Below are 25,510 nucleotides of genomic sequence, written 5' to 3'. Positions count from 1 at the left end.
GATATGTATTCAAATATTTATCCTGCATAATAATAAACCCTCAAAATTGTTGCACCGGTTTTCCCGCATTGGGTTTTTCCAGGGACTATTGTGTCCAAAAATAAGTGTGTCCTATGTATCTTATTCTTTGTTCTGTTTTTTGTTTCATGAAATCAAATATTTAATTACTGTAGGCTGCAGAAGTAATTTGTTTCAGTATTTAGAAGAATAACTTGATGAATGTAATTCAAAGAAAATCAAGAAGGTGAAGTAGATTCAGATTTGTTGCAGTAGGAGTTCCTTTGAGTCTAGGAATTTTCACAAGTAGAACACTAATTGTTTTTCCTTTTGCAAGATATCTCTATATGCTTTGATTTAGGCTTTGAATATATTTTGAAAGCATTTTATATCTTGTATCAATTATCGTGCTAACATCTATGTTTCCATTTCAGGATTGCTTTGCTTTCATTGTTAGAAACATTCTACTTTTGTTTTGAGCAAATGTATCTTTCATTTATGTTGAGCAATTTATCTTAAGGCATTGGTTTTACGGTTTTATCATGTTAATAATTTTTATTGCTCATATCATATTTTGTTCATAATTCTTAGAAGTAATCCACTTTTACTTTAACACCTCTCCTAGAACCTCGCGTTTCTTTAACTTAGTTTTCCATTTAGGGACCACCCCCCACAAGCTAACCTAGGAGATAGATTAAATCGAGAGAGAAGGGATTCAGTGTGACAACACTTTCTCCTAGTTCCCTGCCACCAACCATACCTTGTGGGGTTGAAGGCATTTTCTCACTGACTTGTAGGTAGGTGTAGGCGGTAGGAACAACAGGTCCTATTCTTCATTGTGGCACCCATGGACCGGCATCTTAGAGGACCCTACAACATGCATAGATTATTATTTGACCTCTTGAGAGACTTACTTTTTCATTAATGAGCTAGTTTAGTGGGTTTGTCCCCAGAAGTTGTATTATTAAAACATTATTTTATTTTTGGGGCTTATGTAGGCCAAGGAGGCTAATTCGAACTCCTAAGTTGTGTATAAATACAAGTGAGACGAGCTCATTTTCTCATCATCACTTTGGATTAGATCTCTCTCGTCTTTAGAGAATTTCGCACTTTTTTCTGGAGGATGAATTGGAGCTTTTATGGATGAGTTTTGATGTATGGTTATTGGTCTATCTTCTCTTGGAGCTTCTCTATTGTCATTTGTGAATGGTTGGATATACTCTACTACATGCAAGTACGTGATTTTGATGTTATTCTTATTACTTTTGTCATATATGCTACACTAGGATTTTCGTTGTTTTAATGTTAATTATTACATGCATTTATTGCTTAATATTGTGGAATGCGTCTCTATTATAGCGTTCTCTCCATGTATGGGCCATGTAGTGTGAGTGAAACCTCCTAAGATAAAATTTGATCTTGATAAGTCATTCCTCTTGCACATTGAAGTGTAAAAGTTGCAAGGTTGCTTTCACTTGACCTAAAGGATTTGTGAAGTAATCTTGAGGCCTCCTTGACAAGGAACTAAGAAATATTACACATAATCAACAAAGACTCCATTCTCCCAAGGATTAAGACAGTGATCTACCAAGAGTGGTCACCAAAACTCTTATTCTTTTACCTCCTCCCAAGTCTAGCCACATTGGGGTGCCTAGGGCATCAATTTCCTGACAAGCTAACAATCAAAAAAATTCGATCTCCCAAGGCCTATTGCACTAGCCTTTCCTCTAGCTCTCATCCAATTTTGAAGACATTCTAATGGTGGAGTTGGGAGAAAAGTCAAGCCCTAGATCTGGAACCAAAACTTGTCGTGCCATCCCCAAGGCTAATACCTCCTAGGGTCAAAACATCTTTGAGTGAAATTCTATCTTTGATCCTCTCTCCACCTTGTCTAGGGTAAGTATATCATTGGTTGTTACATCCCTTCCTCAAACCCTAGACTAGGTCCACTTGGCCCCGTGTGGTCCCGCTCCTTTAAAAGGCCATTCTTCCATAACCATCCAGGATATCAATTCTAACAAGGATTTTAGGGATTGGGGAACTCCTTCACAATTCTTATCCCATAAAACCAACCCTCAAATCCTCTCTTCCTTTCCCTAGATTACATAGTACTTTGCTTAGAAAGCAAGAAATATTTATTCTTCACATTCTGGGAAAAGGGTTATTTGGGTCACTCATATCCATTGACTTATCCTTCATTAGTGACTCCATACATACTGGGTCTCCTCCCATCGGTGAAAGTTTGTAAATAGAAGGGAGCCTTCGCTGAAATGACAGGGGGCTAAGTCTCCATATGTTTCCCTTGGCCTAGCATTTGCCCTTTAGGGATCCCCTTAGGTTCCCTGCAAGTTTGAGCAATAACACAACCCTATATGATCAACACACAACATGATGTCAAGATCCTCCACTTATTGCTCTAGCCATATTTTGTTAGTTTTTGATGGATATGGTAGCATCAAACAAGTGTTCTAGTTTCAAATGATGCTAAGAGGCTAGGGAACATGAGATCTCCAAAACCCATAAAAAAATTTGCGAGATAAGCTTGGGAAACACTGTTACACTAAATATTGTCACCATGACTGTCGATTTTGATCTCTCGCCATCAAATGAGTGTCTCAAGTGAATCCCCTATGAAGCTTGAAGTAAAACAATACCAGGGACAAAAGGAATTTTGGAATGCACTAGCCTTTTCTCTAGCTCTCATCCAATTTTGAAGGCATTCTGACGGTAGAGTTGGGAGAAAAACCAAGCCCTAGCTCCGAGACCAAAACTTGCCCTGCCATCCGCAAAGCTAGTACCTCCTAGGGTCAAAACATCGTCTTTGAATGAAATTCTTTCTTTGATCCTCTCTCCACCTTGTCTAGGGTCAGAATATCATTGGTTGTTACATCCCTTCCTCATACCCTAGACTAGGTCCACTTGGCCCCGTGTGGTTCTGCTCCTTTAAAAGACCATTCTTAAAGAACCATCTGAGATACCAATTCTAACAAGGATTTTAGGGATTGGGGAACTCCTTCACAAGTCTTATCCCATAAAACCAACCCTCAAATCCTCTCTTCCTTTCCCTAGATTACATAGTACCTTGCTTAGAAAGCAAGAAATATTTATTCTTCACATTCTGGGAAAAGGGTTATTTGGGTCACTCATATCCATTGACTTATCCTTCATTAGTGACTCCATACATATTGGGTCTGCTCCCATCGGTGAAAGTTCGTAAATAGAAGGGAGCATTCGCTGAAATGACAGGGGGCTAAGTCTCCATATGTTCCCCTTGGCCTAGCATTTGCCCTTTAGGGATCCCCTTAGGTTCCCTGCGATTTGAGCAATAACACAACCCTATATGATCAACACACAACATGATGTCAAGATCCTCCACTTATTGCTCTAGCCATATTTTGTTAGTTTTTGATGGATATGGTAGCATCAAACAAGTGTTCTAGTTTCAAATGATGCTAAGAGGCTAGGGAACATGAGATCTCCAAAACCCATAAAAAAATTTGCGAGATAAGCTTGGGAAACACTGTTACACTAAATTTTGTCACCATGACTGTCGATTTAGATCTCTCGCCATCCAATGAGTGTCTCAAGTGAATCCCCTATGAAGCTTGAAGTAAAACAATACCAGGGACAAAAGGAATTTTGGATTGCTCTGCTTAAAAAGCATTTTTGAGCATTTGCATAGTTTTCCTAGCCGTTACCTGTGCATGTGCAGTTTTTACCATTGTGGCCTACGCAATTCTGCACACTATCTTCCACTATAAACTACGTAATCCTATTCACACAAGTAAAAATAAAAAAGCAAGTTCTAGAAGCTTTGATGGAGGAATCTTATCCAAATTACAAACCTCGAACTACTACATACTTGCGCCTCATCCCTTGGTTTATAGAACTAATCTCCTCCTCTTAAGCATCATACCCCTTGAGAAGAGGAACCAGAAACCTCCTCCTCTTGCCTATAAATTGAGCACAAAATTAGAGGATGAGGGAGACTTGGATTTGTAAACTTATGCTACTGATTTTGGGTTTGAAGGCTTGTCATCAAGGGAAGGAACGGAGACCATTGGAAGAGGCTTGTGACATCAAGGCAACCAGGTTGTAAGCTTGTTCTCCTTTTAATTTAATATAAAGTAGTTGTTATTTCCTAATTGCGTCTATTTTGATGTTATTTGCGAGATTCCTTGGTCACTCGTATGGTTTATAACTGATATGTTGTATGTTAAGTTAGGGATTTCATTTACCTTTGATTTTATATGCGAGATGCTTTGATCCCTTTGAATGTTTTTGTCTATGCAGATCTCTTTTGGAGCATCATGGAGAAGTTGTGGAAAGCATTAGGAAAGCCTCTAAGGCATTGAGGAAAATATGGTTGTGGAAAGCACTGAAAGGACTTCTACAAGCACATCGCTAATAGGTAAGTGATTCTTCGCGTACTACATGTTTCATGTTTCAGTTATAGGCTAAGGAAAGGTAGCAATTCTTTTGATGTTTGTTACTAGGTTTTGTTGGAAATCTAGGGAGATCCTTCTTGTCTGCAAGAAGTGATTTGTCTGCCTAATAAATTGGCGACCATATCGGGGAACGAGAGTTCTCCATTGTGTCTTGCTATGACCCTTGACACCTTTAGACCCTTTTAAGAATTGAAATTTCTGGTTTGAGACCTTTATTTTTATTTTTATTTTTTCTAAAAATTTCTCGCACTGTGCATTTTATCTTTAGCAACAGAGTGCATATTTGCACACTTAGTCCTTAGCACCAGTGCATATGCGCACTGAATCAAACTAAGGACTTGCGCAACCCTGTAAATTTTTTGAAAAAACTAGGGCTTCTCTAATTTAAGTCCAATTTTTTTTTTATGATTTCTTAAGCTTGTTTATAGTCTTATAGAGTCTCTGTCAATTTGATTGGGTGTTTTGAATTTTCTTTTTGAGAAATTCTTAAATTTGATTTCCTTTGGTCATTACTATGAGGTTTGTCTCAGTTTCTTAAAAACTTTTGCATGTTTTTGCTTTCATTTTTGCAAAACATTTCCCCCTCAATCGTCGGGAAGGGGGAGCGGGGGCTTGAATTGTGTTGGAGTGTTAATCGCCTTTGAGTATCATCACTTTTGATCTTTGGAATTTTTACCCAATTTCCTTTACTAGCACTCGATTGGTTCTTTAGTTACATTAGTGAAGGAAAATAGTCTTGTTGTGTTAAAATTGGCAACTAGAGCCAAACTCCATGTGGATCATCTTATTAATGGAAGCTGATATTTTTCTTGGATCCCTGTCATTGAGAGGTGTAGGGTTAATCTGAAGATTATCTGATTCCGATAAGTATTCATGGAGATATGGATTTATTTGTATTATGGGACAATTCGTCAAGGTCGGCCAACAACCAAATAAACCCAACTTGTGCTCAACATTTTAGTATAAATAGAGGTGGCCTTCAAGTCATTTCAACACACTTGGGATCTCTTCCTCTCTACTTTCCTTTGGGTTTTAGTAGGAGGAGAGATCGTAAGAGATAACGCTGCCCTAATCCAGAGGGCAAAAGCCAGAATTGCTAGGAACTGTCGGAACTGTCGGGAATTTCCGAAACTGCCAGGAACTGCCGAAATAGCCAGGAAAGCTGACGTAGAGGGAAGAAGTCGGAACAGCCGAAATTGTTGAGAACTGCTGGAACAGCCGAGAAAGCTGATGCAGAGGGCAGAAGCCAGAACTGCCGAGAACTGTCAGAATTGTCGAGAATTTACGGAATAGCCGGGAAAGCTGACGCAGAGGGCAGAAGCCGGAACAGCCGGGAAAGCTGACGCAGAGGGCAGAAGCTGAAACTGCCGAAATAGTTGGGAAAGCTGACGCAGAGGACAGAACCCAAAACAGACGGAATTGTTGGGAACTGCTAGAACAGCCGAGAAAGCTGACGCAGAGGGCAGAAACCGGAACTGCCGGGAATGCTGACGCAAAGGGTAGAAGCCGGAACTACCAGGAACTGCCAGAACTACCAGGAAAGCTGACGCAGAGGGCAGAAGCCAAAACTACCAAGAACTACTGGAATTGTCGGAACCGCCGAAACTGTTGAGAACAGCCGGAACTGTCGAGAACTATCGGAACAGTCGGGAACAGTCGGCACTGCCGGAATAGCTGAAGCATCTGTCTCCGAAGGAGAGCAGCATGCAAGTGAAAGCTAACTAATATTGGGACAATTGTATGGTACTTAGCAACAAATACACCAAGCATGCAATGTTACAGCTAGCATGTAAGGGACAGCTAGCATGCAACAAGAAGCATGCTAAGGACAACAAGCATGCTAGGGACAGTATGTTAAGCAAGGTGCAGCAAGCACATGGTGGCAAGCCTGGTGCAGCAAGCACATTGGGACAACAAAGGTACATGATGCAGTACAGTTATGGGTACAGTCATGATTGGTAAAGCATGATGAGATGCAGAATAGTAATGATGGGTGCAGCATGGTGAGGTGCAGCACATGGACGAGATGCAGCACAATGATAGGTGAAGGAGTCACCTTGGAGAATCAGTTGAAGCAGCATGTCTTCAACTAATCTCATGTAGAGATGATCTATTCTCTTATCTAGAAAGTCAAAATGTTGACTTCTGAGGTAAATGTACTATCTCTCTCTCTCTCTGCTGAACTATTGAAGAACATAGAAGAAGAATTGATCAAGGGTTTCCCCACATTGGGGTTTGTCCCTGGCTAGCACCACATCTCGTGTCCTCTTGTCTTGGCTTGTATTCTGCGATTTATGTTTATGTTCTATCTGCAGTTTACTTTAATGCTGATATGATTGCTAATCTGGAAAAGATATTGAGCTAACTGTGAAAATTGAAATAAATTGCTCTAAGCATAGAACATACCTAAAGTTAACATGGTATCGAAGCTAAGGTGAAGACAATGCCCAAGCAAGATTGAAAGAGCAATCACCAAACACAGTTGGGAAAGGACAAAAGGATCAGTGGATTCCTCATCCCTCTTCAAATTCACCGAGGGTGAAGTCGAAGCAGAGAATATTATCAGAATGGCACAACGGAAGTTTTTGATAGCCTACCTAAAGACCACTTCAATGGGAAGTTCGGATCTAAGTGTGGAAGGAAAGGCAGATGCCTTGGTTGTAATAAATTCGGCCATTATGCAAAGGAGTGCCTGAGGTAGGGACACATCACTTGATGATGATAACAATCATTCCAGGGACATCTTCAATGATTAGAGGAATGACAGGTAATGCAGGTCATCAAGGAAACGACCGACTCTTTAGAGAAAGCAAGGAACCCCAAGTATGAAGAATCAAATGTTGTTTCTAATAAGATGAAGTGTTATCTTGTATTGGCCCTCTCCTTTAGATTCTTTGGGAATCTGGCTTATTGATCGTAGTGCTTCAAGGCACCTCATCGAATAGAAGGGTGCTCTCTCGAATTTGTTAGAGACGGAAACAACTGTGGGATTATACTTGAAGTCGATGCCACCTATCCCGGAAAGGGTGTAGGGAATGTTACCCCTCAATTGAATGAAGGTAACTCTATTCATTTACAAGAATCTCTTTTATGTACCTAGTCGCAAGAAGAACCTGGCGTCCATCTCGGAAATGGAAGTCAAAGGTTTCAGGATGGCATTCATCGATGGAAAGGTACGTGTTAAAAAATAGAATTTTCGAAGATGCTTTTTCTCATGGGTTCAGGGTTGGCAATTTGTATCAAGTTGCAGGAAGTCCACTGGGGACCATGTCCATTGACACATAGCACTGGAGGTCTGTGAGTTAGATGGTGACAGGGATCCTTGAATTCAAAAAGAGCATGAAAGTACATGTCTGAGATGTACCAAAGGAAAATCTTACAAGGGGACCATTCCCCTCATGTAGCAGGTCCACAGGTTTGGAACAACCCGAGGGGTTTGAGATTCATGATCAAGAATCTCACTTATGCAGATGGAAGAAAGCCCTCTATGGCTTGAAGAAAAATTCCCCGGGCGTAGTATGAGAGGATTGATAGCTGTCAGATGAAGCTGAGATTCACTAAGAGTGAAGCCGATCCAAACCATTGTTTGAAGGTTGTGGATGATAGACCTCTCATACCAGCACCTTCTAAGGACGACCTATTTCAAACAGGTGCAGACCCTCTCACTTGCAGAAGTAAGAGGGAGTTGGATTCCGAATGTGGAATGGTAAACTGCAAGCCCATGACTACCTCGAGGATCTTAACTTTCAGAAGTTATATGGTAGTGATGTTGGACCAGATTTGGGAAATGCCTCTAAGTTTCACAAACTCATTCGCGTTGATGTTCTTGGTGAACTTTCATCCAGACATATGTTTTGCAGTTAGCACGGTGAGCTCATATTTGGTTGAGCCTCACTAGATTGGTGCTAATAATCTTCTAAGATATCTTCGAGGCACAATCTCTCATGGATTGAGATACACTGTCGGAAATATGAAACTGCATGATTATTCGAATGTTGATTGGGCAGGCAGTGTGGAGGATCACTAGAGCACTTCCCAGTGCTGGTTCTCTTTGGATTCTGCTTCAATATCATGGATGATCAAGAAGCAGAAGTCGGTTGCTATAAGCACCGCCGAGACCGAATACATAGCTACGAGTATGATCTCGTGTGAAGTTGCATGGTTGCAGAAGCTCTTAAGTGAGTTGTTTGTACACATGATGAATACCACTGCGATTCTCTGTGACAACCAGAGGGGGGATTCGATTATTGAGGAATCCCGTATTCGATGATTCCTCCAGCAGATAGACATCAAATATTGCCTTATCTGGGATATGGTAAGTCGATGAGCGAGGAGGCTCCATTGCATTGAGACTGATGTACAGGTCGCAGACATTTTGTCAAAGCCTCGGGGAAAGGTCAAATCTGGGACTTTCCCGAACGACTTGGGGTCATTGAGAGACCTTCTTATAAGGGTCCTGCATGTTGCATGCATTGAGCTCTGGGAGCTCTGGGGGGCTTGGGGTACTTACTGGAGCAACATACGACCACAGGGCAACTCACCCTCCTCTGGTGGTGCGCTATGTACAGGATGATAGATTCAACCTTCCCCTGTGATACCCCGTGGCGATTGTGAAACAGGATGATTAGTTCTCCTATGGGCCGGGATGATTAGTTCTCTCGTGGCAACTGTGGAACAAGATGATTAGTTCTCCTATGGGCCGGGATGATTAGTTCTCCCGTGGCAACTATGAAACAGGATGATTAGTTCTCTTGTGGGCCGAGATGATTAGTTCTCTCGTGGCAACTGTGGAAAAGGATGATTAGTTCTCCTGTGGGCCAGGATGATTAGTTCTCCCGTGGCAACTTGAAACAGGATGATTAGTTCTCCTGTGGGCCAGGATGATTAGTTCTCCTGTGGCAACTGTGGAACAGGATGATTAGTTCTCCTGTGGGCCGAGATGATTAGTTCTCCCGTGGCAACTGTGGGTCAGGATGATTCGTTCTCCTGTGGACAAGATGATTAGTTCTCCTGTCAAGGCATCCTACCCATGCAGTCTGTGACTCATGGGAAGTACCTCTCATCTGATCAATAAGCAGGGAAATGGGGTTAGGGACAATAGTAGTACTATCGACAGACGCATCATTGTATCTACCGTACTCCCTATGCTAGGATGACCTTCATTGATCTGGGATCAATGAAACTAATCTGGGATCTGTATGAGTGGTTTGAGACACTCTCTTGTGATATTGATCTGGGATCAATAAAACTGACTTCGATCCAATAAGAGTGATGTGACACACTCTCTTCAGATGAAACTGACTTCGGGTCAGTAGAGAATGGTATGAGAAATTCTCGATCAATTCTTCTTCTTCATGGTTCAGCAGAGCAAAGCAAAGCAGAGCAGAGCAGTGCAGGGCACTGATGGCAGAGATAGCATAGTCGGACATATGGATCGATGGATGGAGTTCTCCGTAGTTGAGAGGGAGTGTTAAAATTGGCAACTAGGGCCAAACTCCATGTGGGTCATCTTATTAATGGAAGCTGATATTTTTCTTGGATCCCTCTCATCGAGAGGTGTAAGATTGATCTAAAGATTATCCGATTCCGATAAGTATTCATGGAGATATGAATTTATTTGTGTTATGGGACAATTCATCAAGGTCGGCCAGCAACCAAATAAACCCCACTTATGCTCAACGTTTTAGTATAAATAGAGGTGGCCTTCAAGTCATTTCAACACACTTGGGATCTCTTCCTCTCTACTTGTCTTTAGGTTTTAGTAGGAGGACAGATCCTAAGAGATAACGCTGCCCTAATCCAGAGGGCAAAAGCCGGAATTGCTGGGAACTGTCGGAACTGCAGGGAACGCTGACACAGAGGGAAGAAGTCGGAACTGCCGGGAACTGCCGGAACTATCAGAACTACCGGGAATTGCCAGAACAACCGGGAAAGCTGACGTAGAGGGCAGACGCCGGAACTGCCAGAATAGCCGAGAACTCTGACACAGAGGGAAGAAGCCAGAACTGCCGGAACAGCCAGGAAAGCTGACGCAGAGGGCAGAAGCCGGAACTGCCAGGAAAGCTGACGCAGAAGGCAGAAGGCGGAAATGTCGAAATAGCCGGGAAAGCTAACGCAGAGGGCAGAAGTCGGAACAACCAGAACTGTCGGGAACTGCCGGAACAGCCGGGAAAGCTGACGAAGAGGGCAGAAGCCAGAACTGCCAGGAAAGCTAACACAAAGGGCAAAAGCCAGAACTGCTGGGAACTGTCAGAACTGCCGGAATTGTCGGGAATTGCCGAAACAACCGGGAAAGCTAACGCAGAGTGCAGAAGCCGAAAATGTTGGAATAGTCGGGAAAGCTAACGCAAAGGGCAGGAGCCGAAACAGCCGGAACTACCGGGAACTGCCGGGAACGCTAACGCAGAGCGCAGAACCCGGAAATGCCGGAATAGCCGGGAAAGCTGACGCAAAGGACAGAAGCCGAAACAGCCGGAATTGACGGGAACTGCAGGAACAACCGGGAAAGCTGACGCATAGGGCAGAAGCCGAAACTGCCAGGAAAGCTAATGCAGAGGGCAGAAGCCGAAACTGTCGGGAACTATCGAAACTGCGAGAATTGCCAGGAATTACCGAAACAGCCGGGAAAGCTGATGCAGAGGGCAGAAACTGGAAATGCCAAAATAGTCGGGAAAGCTGACGCAGAGGGCAGCAGCCGGAACTGCCAGAACTGTCGGGAACTGCCGGAACAGCCGGGAAAGCTGACGCAGAGGGCAGCAGCCGGAACTGCCATAACTGTCGGGAACTGCCGGAACAGCCGGGAAAGCTGACGCAGAGGGCAGAAACCGGAACTACCGGGAAAGCTGATGCAGAGGGCAGAAGCCAAAACTACCAGGAATTGCCGGAACTACCGGGAAAGCTGACGCAGAGCGCAGAAGCCGGAACTGTCAGGAAGAGTCGGAACTACCGAAACCGTCGGGAACTGCCTGAACTGTTGAGAACAGCCAAAACTGTCGGGAACTACTAGAATTGTCGGAAATAGCCGAAACTGTCGGAACTGCCGAGAATTGCCGAAACAGCCGAAGCATCTATCTCCGAAGGATAGCACCATGCAAGTGACAGCTAACTAACATTGGGACAATTGTATGGTACTTAGCAGCAAATACACCAAGCATGCAATGTTACAGCTAGCATACAAGGGACAGCTAGCATGCAACAACAAGCATGCTAAGGACAACAAGCATGCTAGGGACAGTATGTTAAGCAAGGTGTAGCAAGCACATGGTGGCAACTTGCAAGCATGGTGCAGCAAGCACATTGGGACGCAAAGGTACATGATGCAGTACAGTGATGGGTACAGTTATGATTGGTAAAGCATGATGAGATGCAGCATAGTAATGATGGGTGCAGCATGGTGAGGTGCAGCACATGGACAAGATGCAGCACAATGATAGGTGAAGGAGTCACCTTGGAGAATCAGTTGAAGCAACATGTCTTCAACTGATCTCGTGTAGAGATGATCTATTCTCTTATCTAGAAAGTCAAAATGGTGACTTCTGATGTAAATGTACTATCTCTCTCTCTCTCTCTACTGAACTATTGAAGAACATAGAAGAAGAATTGATCAAGGGTTTCCCCACATTGGGGTTTGTCCCTGGCTAGTGCCACATATTGTGTCCTCTTGTCTTGGCTTGTCTTCTGCGATTTATGTTTATGTTCTATCTGCAGTTTACTTTAATGCTGATGTGATTGCTAATCTAGAAAAGATATTGAGCTAACTGTGAAAATTGAAATAAATTGCTCTAAGCATAGAACATACCTAAAATTAACATGTTGTTCTTTCACTGATTTGGAATCATCTTATGTTTGTTTTGAAGAATTCTCTTGCATAGATTACATTTGCATAGTTAGAATTCTCATTTTCATAACATGAACGGAAATTGTGCATAGATTACATTTGCATAGTTTTCAAGCAAATTGTGCATAGATTACATTGCATGGTTTGGCACTTAGGGCTTTGAATTGCATTGGAAAATTAGAAGTGGTGCATTCTGGAGTTGATATTTTAAAGAAGAACCTCTCTCCTTACTTTAGCTAGAATTCATCGAAATGAAAAGATCACAATATCATGTTCAATTGCATTAAAGTTTTGAGTCAGGTCATAACACCATCAGTTTCACATCCATTTACCCATTGAGTAAGTAACAACTTTTAAAAAAAAACAGCGCTAATAAAATCAATTAGAATTTTTATTATTTTAGGGCTCTTTCCACCTACATTAGATTAGATTGTAGGGCTTTGGAATAGGGAAGTGAGTTAACTTTCCAAAGCTACAAACAAACACTAGAATCTTGCGATAGGGAGTAAATCCATTTATTACAGTTTGGCTCTGGGAAGCTCCTCTAACAAGGGAGTTAAGTACAAGATCATATCGAAACTAGTGGAGTGATCGACCCCACTCCATTGGTTACAGTAGAGTCATGTACATGTATTACAAACAGTGTCGAAAGGTGCTTGGGAGTCACTTGAAGGTAAACCTCAAATTAACCATGTTGAAAAACTTTCAAGGGGATTGAGCTTTGTTACTCTGCCCTTGTGTGTACATCTGATCTGTGACTATCCCCCCAAGTTAAATTGTCATAAGTGGTAACCTTAGAGACCATAATCTTAGGGTTATTACCCAAGGTGACGGTGGAGGGGAAGTCTCTGTTGTACCTAGAACAGACGTTGGCTAGACTCACTTGGACCTTTTTGGAGGGTATTCTTCACTCGAGATGGCATAAGTGAAGTTACTTGCACCAGATTGTGTTCATTAAGCAGGTTGTCAGCGTAACTGGTTCCACCCACTCTATCTTTATTCACTTTTCACATTGATCTCTACAACGTTGGATTTCATCACCAACTAGTGATTTCACTGTGAAAAGTTTGTTTGCATGGTTTGACTCCTTAGATTTACTAGCGTGTGTTATTTGTTTGTTTTTACTTTTTACAAACCTTAGGTGTGGATTGTGAATATTATTTAAATTCTTAATAAAACTTATATGAGTTGAACCTGTTGTCACGCAAAGTGTCTAATCACCGCGACAACGCTCAGACCGGGGGATGTCACCCTGATCCCAGATCTCTCCGTTTAAGTCGTCTCCTTAGGCTAAGGGGGGTAGACCCTATGGGATAAAGGAAGACCAACTGGGAACCAGCCGGTTTAGGAGACACAACAAGGAAATCAAATACTTGTTAAGGCTCAGCAAAGATTATAATTTGATTAAAAATGATTAATACCAATGCCTTATGGGGTTAATGAAAACCAAGTAATTAATTAGCTGCTACTGCTTATGAAGTAATTTAACGACTACTTGAAAATATTTACAAAATATCCATCATGTAACGAGCATTATATCATCCAAGCAATGATTAATTTCACCAGATGCAAGATATTCAAAAAAGATGCACAAGGTTCTAGCAATTAAATTTCAAAAGATCAAAGACTTTAAATAACCACAAAATTTAAATGTTAACCAGTTTCAAGGAATGATTCACCACTTTCGAATACTTAATCCTTAGGTATAAATATTTAAGCACATTTAACTATGTCGAATACCACGAAAATTTTTCTTTTAAAAATTAGTCTTAGCACAAAAATACACCAAAATTATAAACGTGACAATTCCTTAGGTGAACATGCTAAGACTAAATGTGACAAAAATATTTTGAAAATTTTTTATTTTTTTTTATATTTTTAGATTTATTTTTAAATGATCAAAATCATAAAACAAGACCAAACAAAAACCCAAAATCCCTTTATGCCTTTGAAATTTTTTTTATTTTATATTTTTTAGATTTTTAATTTTGAAAATTAAAAAAAAAAATAGGATTTTTTAATGATTTTTTATTTATTCAAAAAATAAAAAGAAATTTTTAACCTTTAGAAATTTTTATAGAATTTTATGATTTTAATTAAATCAAAACATAACACTTTTCATGAAAACAAAAAATAACGCTACCTGCCTAAAAAAACAGTGAACAAAGAGGCCCAAAAAGATCTAAATTAAAACCTAAGCTAAATAGCAACACCATAATGAAATTTAAATAGCTTACAATGAAATGAAATTTATGCTAACCCTAAGCATGAAATCGTCACATAAAAAAAATATCGAAGTTGTGTTGTGTGTGTTTATTGTGTGCAGGCCTGGAGAGTTCGACGGCGAACGAGGTAAGGAAGATCGCAGATTTCTGGCAACGTAGATGCACGCAGATGGTTGCGGGAATAGCGTGAGAAAGGAGAGCTAGAGCTGTGAATGGCAGCAGTTGAAGGAATGCCGCAGAGGTGATGCATGAAGGTGAGGCGAGTTTGATGGGAGGTTAGAGGAATGCGTGCAGGGAAATGAGGCAGCGTGGATAATGAGGGATCCATAGGTGCAGAGATGCGTGGGCAGGCATGGACGAACGGTTTGAAGATGTGGTTTACTGCAGGTGAAGGCGTGGGCAACGAGGCAGATACACAGTTTTGCGTGGAGGAAGAAAGGAACCACACACAGATAGCAAAGGAGGGTTGACGAGCAGCGTAGATGGAGTTGGCCGCAAAATGGAAAATGCAGGTAGCAAAACGCAGAGGACGCTGGCAATGGCGGCTATGGGAAGAATGGAACAGGACGCAAGCAGAGAAGCGAGGAGACGTTACTGTGGGAGGGCAAAGGGAGCTGCAGATCAGGGAGGTGTAGCAGCGTAGAGCAAGGAAGGCTTTCAACAATTTCGTTTGCAGGTTTGGAGAGGCAATACAGATCAGATGGAGCAGTGCGATGTTTTATGTGTTTTGCAGGTGGACGAAGAAGGGTAGGAAAGACGCAGATATGAAGCTGTGTTTGCTGGCGAGAGAGTTGGACTGGGGAAATGATTACTGCGCATAGCTGTGATGAGATGGCTAAAAAAACCTAGACGCTGCAGATCTAATGAGGGATTTAAGTGCAACAAGCAGGGGTTTCACTTCATAAAAAGATATTGATTTTGTTCTATGATGCCCAAATCCACTTGCAAAGCAGATTCATTAAGAAAACCCTCGATTTTAATTGATTCTTCGAAACAACACAGAGAGCAGAGACTTGGGAGTTGAAGCTGAGGATGACTGCGTAAAGGAAAATGGCCAGATGTATGGCAGCAGCAAAAAACTGCAGGCCCTAAAAAGAATTCGAAAATTTTTAATGAAAATGAAAACCCTAGGCAACAGCAGGCAGTAGCAGACAGATGACAAAATTCCCCAAAAAACTTAATAAAAATTTTAAATCCTGTGAACCCTTATAAAAATTTTCCAGATTTTCAAACCCTTGAACAACAGAAACGTACACCTGCAAAAAATTGGTTCTGAAGCAAATATTCCTGCTAGAGCTGATCCTGAGGCCAGATCTTACCCTCCAGAGCCTAGATCTCGCTTCAAGATTGAATCTCACCTTCAGATCTACAACCTGCAATGACAAAAACAAACACCAGAAACAAAATATGCAAAAAACAAAATTAAAAACCCTGAAACCATCTAAATAATTACAATATTAACAGTTTAAAGAAAATTTTCCAGATTTTCAAACCCTTGAACAACAGAAACGTACACCTGCAAAAAATTGGTTCTGAAGCAAATATTCCTGCTAGAGCTGATCCTGAGGCCAGATCTTACCCTCCAGAGCCTAGATCTCGCTTCAAGATTGAATCTCACCTTCAGATCTACAACCTGCAATGACAAAAACAAACACCAGAAACAAAATATGCAAAAAACAATAAAAACCCTGAAACCATCTAAATAATTACAATATTAACAGTTTAAAGGCTCTAAGCAGCTAGATCTGTCATTATTCCACACATATTTTTAAAATTTTAAAATTAAGATGAGGTGCTTCAGAAAACCCTTCATGCATCCGGAACAGAAATTCTAATGATAAGCCCGGGATCAAACCAGCTGGGCTCTTCAAAAAATGCAATCCGGGAGTTGGCTGGTTCAGCCGAGAACTTCCCCGAACGCCCGATAAACTCAAAATCAAGGATTTCCTGCACAGCTTAATTCAACCATTAACATAGAGAGAGAAAACAATAGTGAAATTCAGATCTAATGGAGATACCTGCCATTATATTCAGAAATTAAACTATCATTCAAACCCTAGTGATCAAACAAGATACCTGTGTTTAAATCACTCTTCAATAAGCTAACATCAATGGCTGAAAATAAATCTTATGCAAGAAAATAAAACATCTTACAGCATTCCCATGAAGAGTAACACCAGCAGAGATTAACCCCAAAGTATTTATTTATTGCACATGAAAAAAGGATTACAAGAGAGCTTTCCTTAGCACACGACTCAAAGATCGAATGATCTCAATGGACAACTGACCTCCTATTTAAAGAAGAAATTCCCAAAGGCTAGTTCGAGTGACCCTTCTCAAAGCGATCTCGACCGTTGAAGAGGATCAAAAAATCTTTTAATCTCATCTGTCGAAATTAAAATAATGAGGAAATTCGAAATTATCATTTAATATTTCCTCAAAATTTTGACTTTGACTTGACCCTAGGGACCAAGGGCATAAAATTTATCAAAATAACCATTTAACCTTAGTCCCTAGACCCTTTAAAATTTAATTTTTTAAAGGACCATCAAATTTAACCTTTGGAAAATTTAAAAATACCTAGGACCTAGGACTTATGAGGGTATAAAATATTTTTCTAACCCTCAAGACACTTTACATCATGATTTTTACATTTTTACATCTCAAAGGGGAAAACCCATTTGACATAGACCCTCATAGACTACCCAGTTCTGCGACACAAATATAATCTAGCAGATCAAGCAATTTGTAATAAAATAACCTAACCAAATAGTTAGGATTATTCCCAAGTCACTTTTACATAGACTCGATCTAGCACACTAGGACTCCCCTAACAATCTAATGATAAAATCCATTCCAGCTTTGGGGTTAGGTTGAAGGAAAACTCTGCCGACCATGGGTCGGTGCGACAAAAAACCTTCTGGAACATAGATCATCACTAGAAGATTAGGTTTACCTAGGCAATTACATATATGACACAGATCTGCTCAGATTATTTACAATTTACACATGCAAACTGGGTTCACAAAATAACATGAATAGGCTGATGATGATAGTCGAATGGCACGGACACATCGATCAAGCGCTATCCCTTTTTCTTTAAAAAATGGGGTGTACTGCTATGGGTATGACACGTAGTGGTCAACATCTAGCTCTATTTGGGGACACGTTGCTGCATTGTAGCAATGTGAAAATCCAGAATCTATATCCACGCAACACACAACAAAACATTAGTGTCCATCCAAAAATCATCATATAACATTAAGCAGAGGAAAGATATAAGCTCTTCATTTGTTAACTATCTAGTAACATGAAAAATAAATCTAATCCTAAGACAGAAATGAAAATGCTGAAAAGACAAGGAGTAGGGTTAGAAATACAGAAGATGCCCCATGGCATCAGATGCGTTCAATATAGTGTACACTGAGCATTTGTCTGCTTTCAGGCAAATCTGTCAGCTGCTTCTCGGATGTGCCATGTCCAATTCTGCATACGGTAGGACTTTTTCCTATCCAAAAATCAAGCTGCTTACAGCTATCTGATGTATTAAATCACCTTCTCGTTCTCTTTCTCTTGCGTTTTTTCTTTGTAGAACATTCTGCTTCAAAACCCTCAGATGAAGTATGTAAGATATGAGAACATGTCTTTCTTCATTTTGCATCTGATATTTTATTGTTTTTAATTTTATCTGGATCACCTTCAATTAACCACTTTTCAATCGAAGTTCGAACCATGACCTCCTCATAATAAGATGGAGCTTGTTGTAGCAGATAAGGAGGCTTCTGATCTGTCGACGTTTCCTGGTTTCTTTCATCCTCTGACCGCTGTTGAAATTTTTGTACCTGTATTGTAATGGCATCCATCTGGCTAGAGTGTTCAACCTTCATAGCACTGATTTCCCTGGCATGGTCTTCTTCCATATCTTTTATTACTTTATCGTTCTTTTCCTTTATGGTCATCAAGCAATGTTGCATAGAGTTTATCTCTTTCTTATGATTTTCTTGCATGGTAGCCAACTGATTATTATAATCAAATGTCATGATAGTCATTTCTTCATCCATAGTTAATAACTTGTTTTGCATAGAATTAATTTCCCTATCATGATTAGCTTTCATGGTTTCCATTTCCTTATCTCGCTTTTCCAGGTGGGTGTATAAAGTTCTCATATCATTGGCATAATCAGTTACAAATTTTTCTTGATTGATCTCCATATTTTTTACCAGCCGCATTAGTTCTTCTATAATTTGCTTCTAATTTTCCCTTTCATTGTCGACACTGATTTTACAATTTGTCCCTGCTTTTCCACTATCATGGATTTGATCTGCAACGGTATAGGTGGATGGCACATTCTGATATGAAGAATTGTCTTGAAATCTTTCATCGACAGACGAGCCATTCATAAGATTACTTTCATTATGTTGCACAATTTTAGGGGCACAAGGCGAGCTATCTTGATAACCATATCTATCTTTAAAAGCATTGACAATGTCTTGTAAAGAAGTGAAAGAGTCTCCAGGACAACTATTAAACCAATTCAAAGCATCACCCTCCAAAGAAAAGGCAAATAGACGCATTTTGACATCTTCATGATTATACTGAGAAGAACTACAATATATGAGCATTATACAAGTAAACCTACATAAATGTTTTCTAACAGCGACTGAATCACCACCCGAGAACAAAGACAATTTAGAAATGGCCACTTCCGGAATATCATGGAGAACATCAGTAAAATGACACGAGGTAAACGAATAATCCGTGATGAATAATGAGGGACCAAATGGATGATAGAGAGAGATCTCTACTCAAGAAAATCAAGAGATGAAAGAAGTGGAGTCGCCACTTGAACATGAATCTAACTCTAGGATCCAAAAGGCAACAAACAACCAGATATAAGGGAGGATTCTTGTCTAGGAAAAATAAATGAAAAGAAATGGAGTCGCCACCCAAACAAGAAACGAACTGAGAAGTCCAGGTGCTAAAGGTACAATTAAACGATATGACGAAAGAGAGGGCGATGAAAAGATCAAATGACACCAAAAAATGTTGTCGTTGCCGGCTCAAATGAAAAGATGAAAGAGAAGAAAGATGAAATGTCGTTGAAATGCCGAGGATAAAATATCCCCGGCAATGGTGCCAAAAAATGTTGTCGTTGCCGGTAAAAATTATAAAGATGATATGTCATAAAAATCCTGAGTGCCCTCCTAAGGGAGAAGTGTGCAATTCCATAAGAATCTTTTGTTTTAGCTGGGAATTCTTACAGAGGTATAAGCGATCTTTATACCATAACGAATCATTTTTCCAGCTAAATATATCAGACGTACTGGAATCTTGTTGTAGCTTTCGAATAAGTGCCCACACTTCTTCGTCATTCTTCCATTCCTCCCTTGCTTCATTTATCCAATCTGGTTGGATGATAGAAATAGCGCACAACAATGCTTCCACATCATCATCCTTCCTTGAGAGTGCATCTGCCACCACATTTTGCTTCCCTTTTTTGTAGATGATTTCAAAGTCATAACCCAACATCTTTGTGACCCACTTTTGTTGCTCTTCAGAGGATAATCTTTGTTCTAAAAAGTATTTAAGGCTATCATGATCTGTTTTTACCTTGAAGTGTCTTCCCATTAGGTAGGGTCGCCATTTCTTAAGTGCATGGAGTATTGCCAACATTTCCTTCTCATAAATAGCTTTGCTTAGAAACTTTCCCTTGATTGGACGACTTTCAAAAGCAATGGGTCTTTCATCTTGCATTAGAACAGCACCAATTCCATTTCCTGAAGCATCACATTCCACAATAAAGGTTTTTGTGAAGTCCGGTGTAGCTAAGACCGGTGCTTGGCACATTGCCTCTTTAAGATGTTCAAAGGCCTTTGTTGCTTCCGGAGTCCATGAAAATGCATCTTTCTTCAATAATGTCGTTAGAGGTGCTGCTATTCTCCCATAATTCTTAACAAACTTGCGATAATACCCTGTCAACCCAAGAAATCCGCGCAAATGCTTTATGGATGTGGGAATTTTCCATTCCTTAATGGCTCTAATTTTGGTAGGGTCTACCTTAACTCCTTCATGAGATACAATATGACCCAAGAAGAATGAAGATAAAATGTCGTTGAAGCGCCAAGAATAAAATATCCCCGGCAACGGCGCCAAAAAATGTTGTCGTTGCCGGCTCAAATGAATGATAGAAAGATGAAAGCTGAATGATGAATGTCGTAAAGCCCAGGCCCAATCAATCGGTCCCCGGCAACGGCGCCAAAAAATGTTGTCGCGCAAAGTGTCTAAGCACTACGACAACGCTCAGACCGGGGGCTGTCACCCTGATCCCTGATCTCTCCGTTTAAGCTGTCTCCCTAGGCTAAGGGGGGTAGACCCTATGGGATAAAGGAAGACCAACCGGGAACCAGCTGGTTTGGGAGACACGGCGAAGAAATCAAATACTTGATTAAGGCTCAGCAAAGATTATAATTTGATTAAAAATGATTAATACCAGTGCCTTATGGAGTTAATGAAAACCAAGTAATTAATTAGCTGCTGCTGCTTATGAAGTAATTTAACAATTGCTTGAAAATATTTACAAAATATCCAACATGTAACAAGCATTATATAATCCAAGCAATGATTAATTTCACCAGATGTGTAAAGACCGTAAACAAATGCAAATACAGTAAAGGGATTTATATCATGAACCTGTAAACAATTTCCTGAAATCTTACAAAATCAACTAACAGAACTGTTGAGGTACCTACCTGTGCCCCTGTGGTTGAAGATGCCTCCAGCTGCGTTGCTACAGTTACCAAAAGACCGAATCCACCCAGCCAAACTGAGCAGAACCTGGCTGCTCAATCCAGTAAGCCTCTTAGTAGAAGCCGACTGTTCCCCCGTGCCCAGAACCTCAGAACAACTCAAGCTCTTCCTGTGGATGATTTCAGTAGATGATGTTCCTCCTCCTTCCGAATTTCTTCCCCTGCGTCCCCTCTAAATCTCTGTTCCGTGGTTTTTATCCCGTTGCTTAGTGGTGGCCGCTCTTCCATCTGCAGCCCACCGCTCAGTTTGCTGGTGACACGCTCCATGTCACATATCATCTCCCTTATCTCTTTTAAAGGTCACGTAGGTATATGTTTTATGTTTTAATAAATCATATTATGTTTTATTAAAATATTCTTTTAATATAAACATTATATCGTATATATGTCTTATGATTTAATATATCACATTGTGTTTTATTAAAGTATTCTTTTAATATAAACATTATAACTTTATACTTAGTGCCCCTTTTAATTAATTTCTTATATATATTTTAAAATTTATTTTATTAATTTATTAATATAATTTTTATCAACAATCTGGAATATATAATTTATATAGTCCTCTTTTAATATTTACCCATACATTAAGCAATATTGATGGATGAGTAGAACCTCTATTCAAAGAAGTGTCATGGTATTTAGCACTTATAGTTAATTTAGTATATAATACTAGTGCGGTGTATGCGACACATGCATATGTAGCTATCATATGCATGCATCGTATGCCCACTATTATCCTTGCGTTCTCTATATTTATAGATAGGTCGTTACAAGATGCAAAATATTCAAAAAAGATGCACAAGGTTCTAGCAATTAAATCTCAAAAGATCAAAGACTTTAAATAAACACAGAATTTAAACGTTAACCAGTTTCAAGGAATGATTCACCACTTTCAAATAGTTAATCCTTAGGTATAATAATTTAAGCACATTTAACTATGTCAAATACCACGAAAATTTTTCTTTCAAAAATTAGTCTTAGCACAAAAATACACCAAAATTATAAACGTGACAATTCCTTAGGTGAACACGCTAAGACTAAATGTGACAAAAATAGTTTGAATTTTTATTTTTTTTTAGATTTATTTTTAAATGATCAAAATCATAAAACAAGACCAAACAAAACCCCAAAATCCCTTTATGCCTTTTGAAATTTTTTATTTTATTTTCTCATATTTTATATTTTTTAGATTTTTTATTTTGAAAATTTAAAAAGAAAATTAGGAATTTTTAATGATTTTTTATTTATTCAAAAAATAAAAAGAGATTTTTAACCTTTAGAGATTTTTATAGAATTTTATGATTTTAATTAAATCAAAACATAACGCTTTTCATGAAAACAAAAAATAAAGCTACCTGCCTAAAAAAACAGTGAACAAAGAGGCCCAAAAAAAATCTAAATTAAAACCTAAGCTAAATGGTAACACCACAATGAAATTTAAATAAGTTACTATGAAATGAAATTTATGCTAACCCTAAGCATGAAATCATAACATAAAAAAAATCGAAATTGTGTTATGTGTGTTTATTGTGTGCAGGCCTAGAGAGTTCGACGGCAGACAAGGTAAGGAAGATCGTAGATTTCTGGCAGCATGGATGCACGCAGATGGCTGCGGGAATAGCGTGAGAAAGGAGAGTTGGAGCTGTGAATGGCAGCAGTTTAAGGAAGGCTGCAGAGGTGATGCGTGAAGGTGAGGCGAGTTCGATGGGAGGTTAGAGGAATGCGTGCAAGGAAATGAGGCAGCGTGGATAATGCGGAATCCGTAGGTGCAGAGATATGTGGGCAGGCATGGACGGAGGGTTTGAAGATGTGGTTTGCTACAGGAAGGCATGGGCAGCAAGGGAAATACACAGTTTTGCATGGAGGAAGAAAGGAACCACACACAGAGGGCAAAGGAAGCTTGACGAGCAGCGTAGACGGAGTTGGTCGCAAAATGGAAAATGTAGGTAGCAGAACGCAGAGGACGCAGGCAATGGCGGCTATGGGAAGAATGGAACAGGACGCAGGCAGAGGAGCGAGGAGACGTTACTGTGGGAGGGCAAAGGGAGCTGCAGATCAGGTAGGGGTAGCAGCGTAGAGCAAGGAAGGCTTTCAACAATTTCGTTCGCAGGTTTGGAGAGGCAATACGGATTAGATGGAGCAGTGCGATGTTTTATGTGTTTTGCAGGTGGACAGAGAAGGGTAGGAAAGACGCAGATATGAAGCTATGTTTGTTGGCGAGAGAGCTGGACTAGGGAAATGATTACTGCGGATAGTTGTGATGAGATGGCTGAAAAACCCTAGACGCTCCAGATCGAATGAGGGATTTAAGTGTAACAAGCAGGGGTTTCACTTCATAAAAAGATATTAATTTTGTTCAATGATGCCCAATCCACTTGCAAAGCAGATTCATTAAGAAAACCCTCGCTTTTAATTGATTCTTCGAAACAGCACAGAGAGCAGAGACTTGGGAGCTGAAGTTGAGGATGACTGCGTGAAGGAAAATGGCCAGATGTATGGCAGCAGCAAAAAACTGCAGGCCCTAAAAAAAATTGGAATTTTTTAATGAAAATGAAAACCCTAGGCAGCAGCAGGCAGTAGCAGACAGATGACAAAATTCTCCAGAAAACTTAATAAAAATTTTAAATCCTGTGAACCCTTATAAAAATTTTCTGGATTTTCAAACCCTTGAACAACAGAAATGTACACCTGCAAAAAACTGGTTCTGAAGCAAATATTCCTGCTAGAGCTGATCCTGAGGCCAGATCTTACCCTCCAGGGCCTAGATCTGGCTTCAAGATTGAATCTCACCTTCAGATCTGCAACCTGCAATGACAAAAACAAACACCCAAAAACAAAATATGCAAAAAACAAAATTAAAAACCCTAAAACCAGCTAAATAATTACAATATTCACAGTTTAAAGGCTCTAAGCAGCCAGATCTATCATTATGCCACACATATTTTTAAAATTTTAAAATTAAGATGAGGTGCTTTAGAAAACCCTTCATGCATCTGTAACAGATATTCTAATGATAAGCCTGGGATCAAAACCAGCTGGGCTCTTCAGAAAATGCAATCCGGGAGTTGGTTGGTTCAACCGAGAACTTCCCCGAACGCCCGGTAAACTCAAAATCAAGGATTTCCTGCACAGCTTAATTCAACCATTAACATAGAGAGAGAAAATAATAGTGAAATTCAAATCTAATGGAGATACCTGCCATTATATTCAGAAATTAAACTATCATTCAAACCCTAGTGATCAAACAAGAGACCTGTGTTTAAATCACTCTTCAATAAGCTAACATCAATGGCTGAATATAAATCCTATGCAAGAAAATAAAACATCTTACAGCATTCCCATAAAAAGTAACACCAGCAGAGATTAACCCCAAAGTCTTTCTTTATTGCACATGAAAAAAGGATTAAAAGAGAGCTTTAGCACACGACTCAAAGATCGAATGATCTCAATGGACAACTGACCTCCTATTTAAAGAAGAAATTCCCAACGGCTAATTCGAGTGACCCTTCTCAAAGCGATCTCGACCATTGATGAGGATCAAAAAATCTTTTAATCTCATCCGTCAAAATTAAAATAATGATGAAATTCGAAATTATCATTTAAATGCAATTTAATTAATTCAAAAATTTGATTTTTTAATTAATTTCCTCAAAACTTTGACTTTGACTTGACCCTAAGGACCAAGGGCATAAAATTTATCAAAATAACCATTTAACCTTAGTCCCTGGACCCTTTAAAATTTAGTTTTTTAAAGAACCATCGAATTTAGCCTTTGGAAAATTTAAAAATACCTAGGACCTAGGACTTATGCGGGGATAAAATATTTTTCTAACCCTCAAGACATTTTACATCATGATTTTTACATTTTTACATCTCAAGGGGGAAAACCCATTTGACATAGACCCTCATAGACTACCCAGTTCTGCGACACAAATATAATCTAGCAGATCAAGCAATTTGTAATAAAATAACCTAACCAAATAGTTAGGATTATTCCCAAATCACTTTTACATAGACTCGATCTAGCACACTAGGACTCCCCTAACATTCTAATGATAAAATCCATTCCAGCTTTGGGGTTAGGCTAAAGGAAAACTCTGCCGACCATGGGTCGGTGAGACAAAAAAACTTCCGGAACATATATCATCACTAGAAGATTAGGTTTACCTAGGCAATTACATACATGACACAGAT

The 25,510-nt window shown here is 39.8% G+C and overlaps 1 protein-coding gene across 6 annotated transcripts in view; it reads right to left on the bottom strand.

Annotated features, from left to right (window-relative positions):
• LOC149185398 (uncharacterized) overlaps positions 1 to 25,510 on the bottom strand; it is a 147,213-nt gene that overhangs the window by 68,547 nt on the left and 53,156 nt on the right. For 4 of the 6 annotated variants that reach the window (XM_089419095.1, XM_089419091.1, XM_089419090.1 and 1 more), the window contains exons 4-5: positions 16,024 to 16,140; positions 15,827 to 15,880 (exon numbers count right to left, since the gene is read on the bottom strand). The exons of the other annotated variants lie outside the window; for them this stretch is intronic. In XM_089419095.1, coding sequence (XP_089275221.1) covers positions 15,827 to 15,880; positions 16,024 to 16,140 — 171 coding nt within the window. The remainder of the gene's footprint in view (positions 1 to 15,826; positions 15,881 to 16,023; positions 16,141 to 25,510) is intronic. 6 annotated transcript variants of the gene reach the window in all.

This window comes from Pinus tabuliformis, chromosome 3_2, assembly GCF_031772625.1.
Source record: "Pinus tabuliformis cultivar Carrire ecotype Pingquan chromosome 3_2, CPIR1, whole genome shotgun sequence".
NCBI classification, from domain to species: Eukaryota; Viridiplantae; Streptophyta; class Pinopsida; order Pinales; family Pinaceae; genus Pinus; species Pinus tabuliformis.
This window is presented reverse-complemented; position numbering and strand designations above follow the sequence as displayed.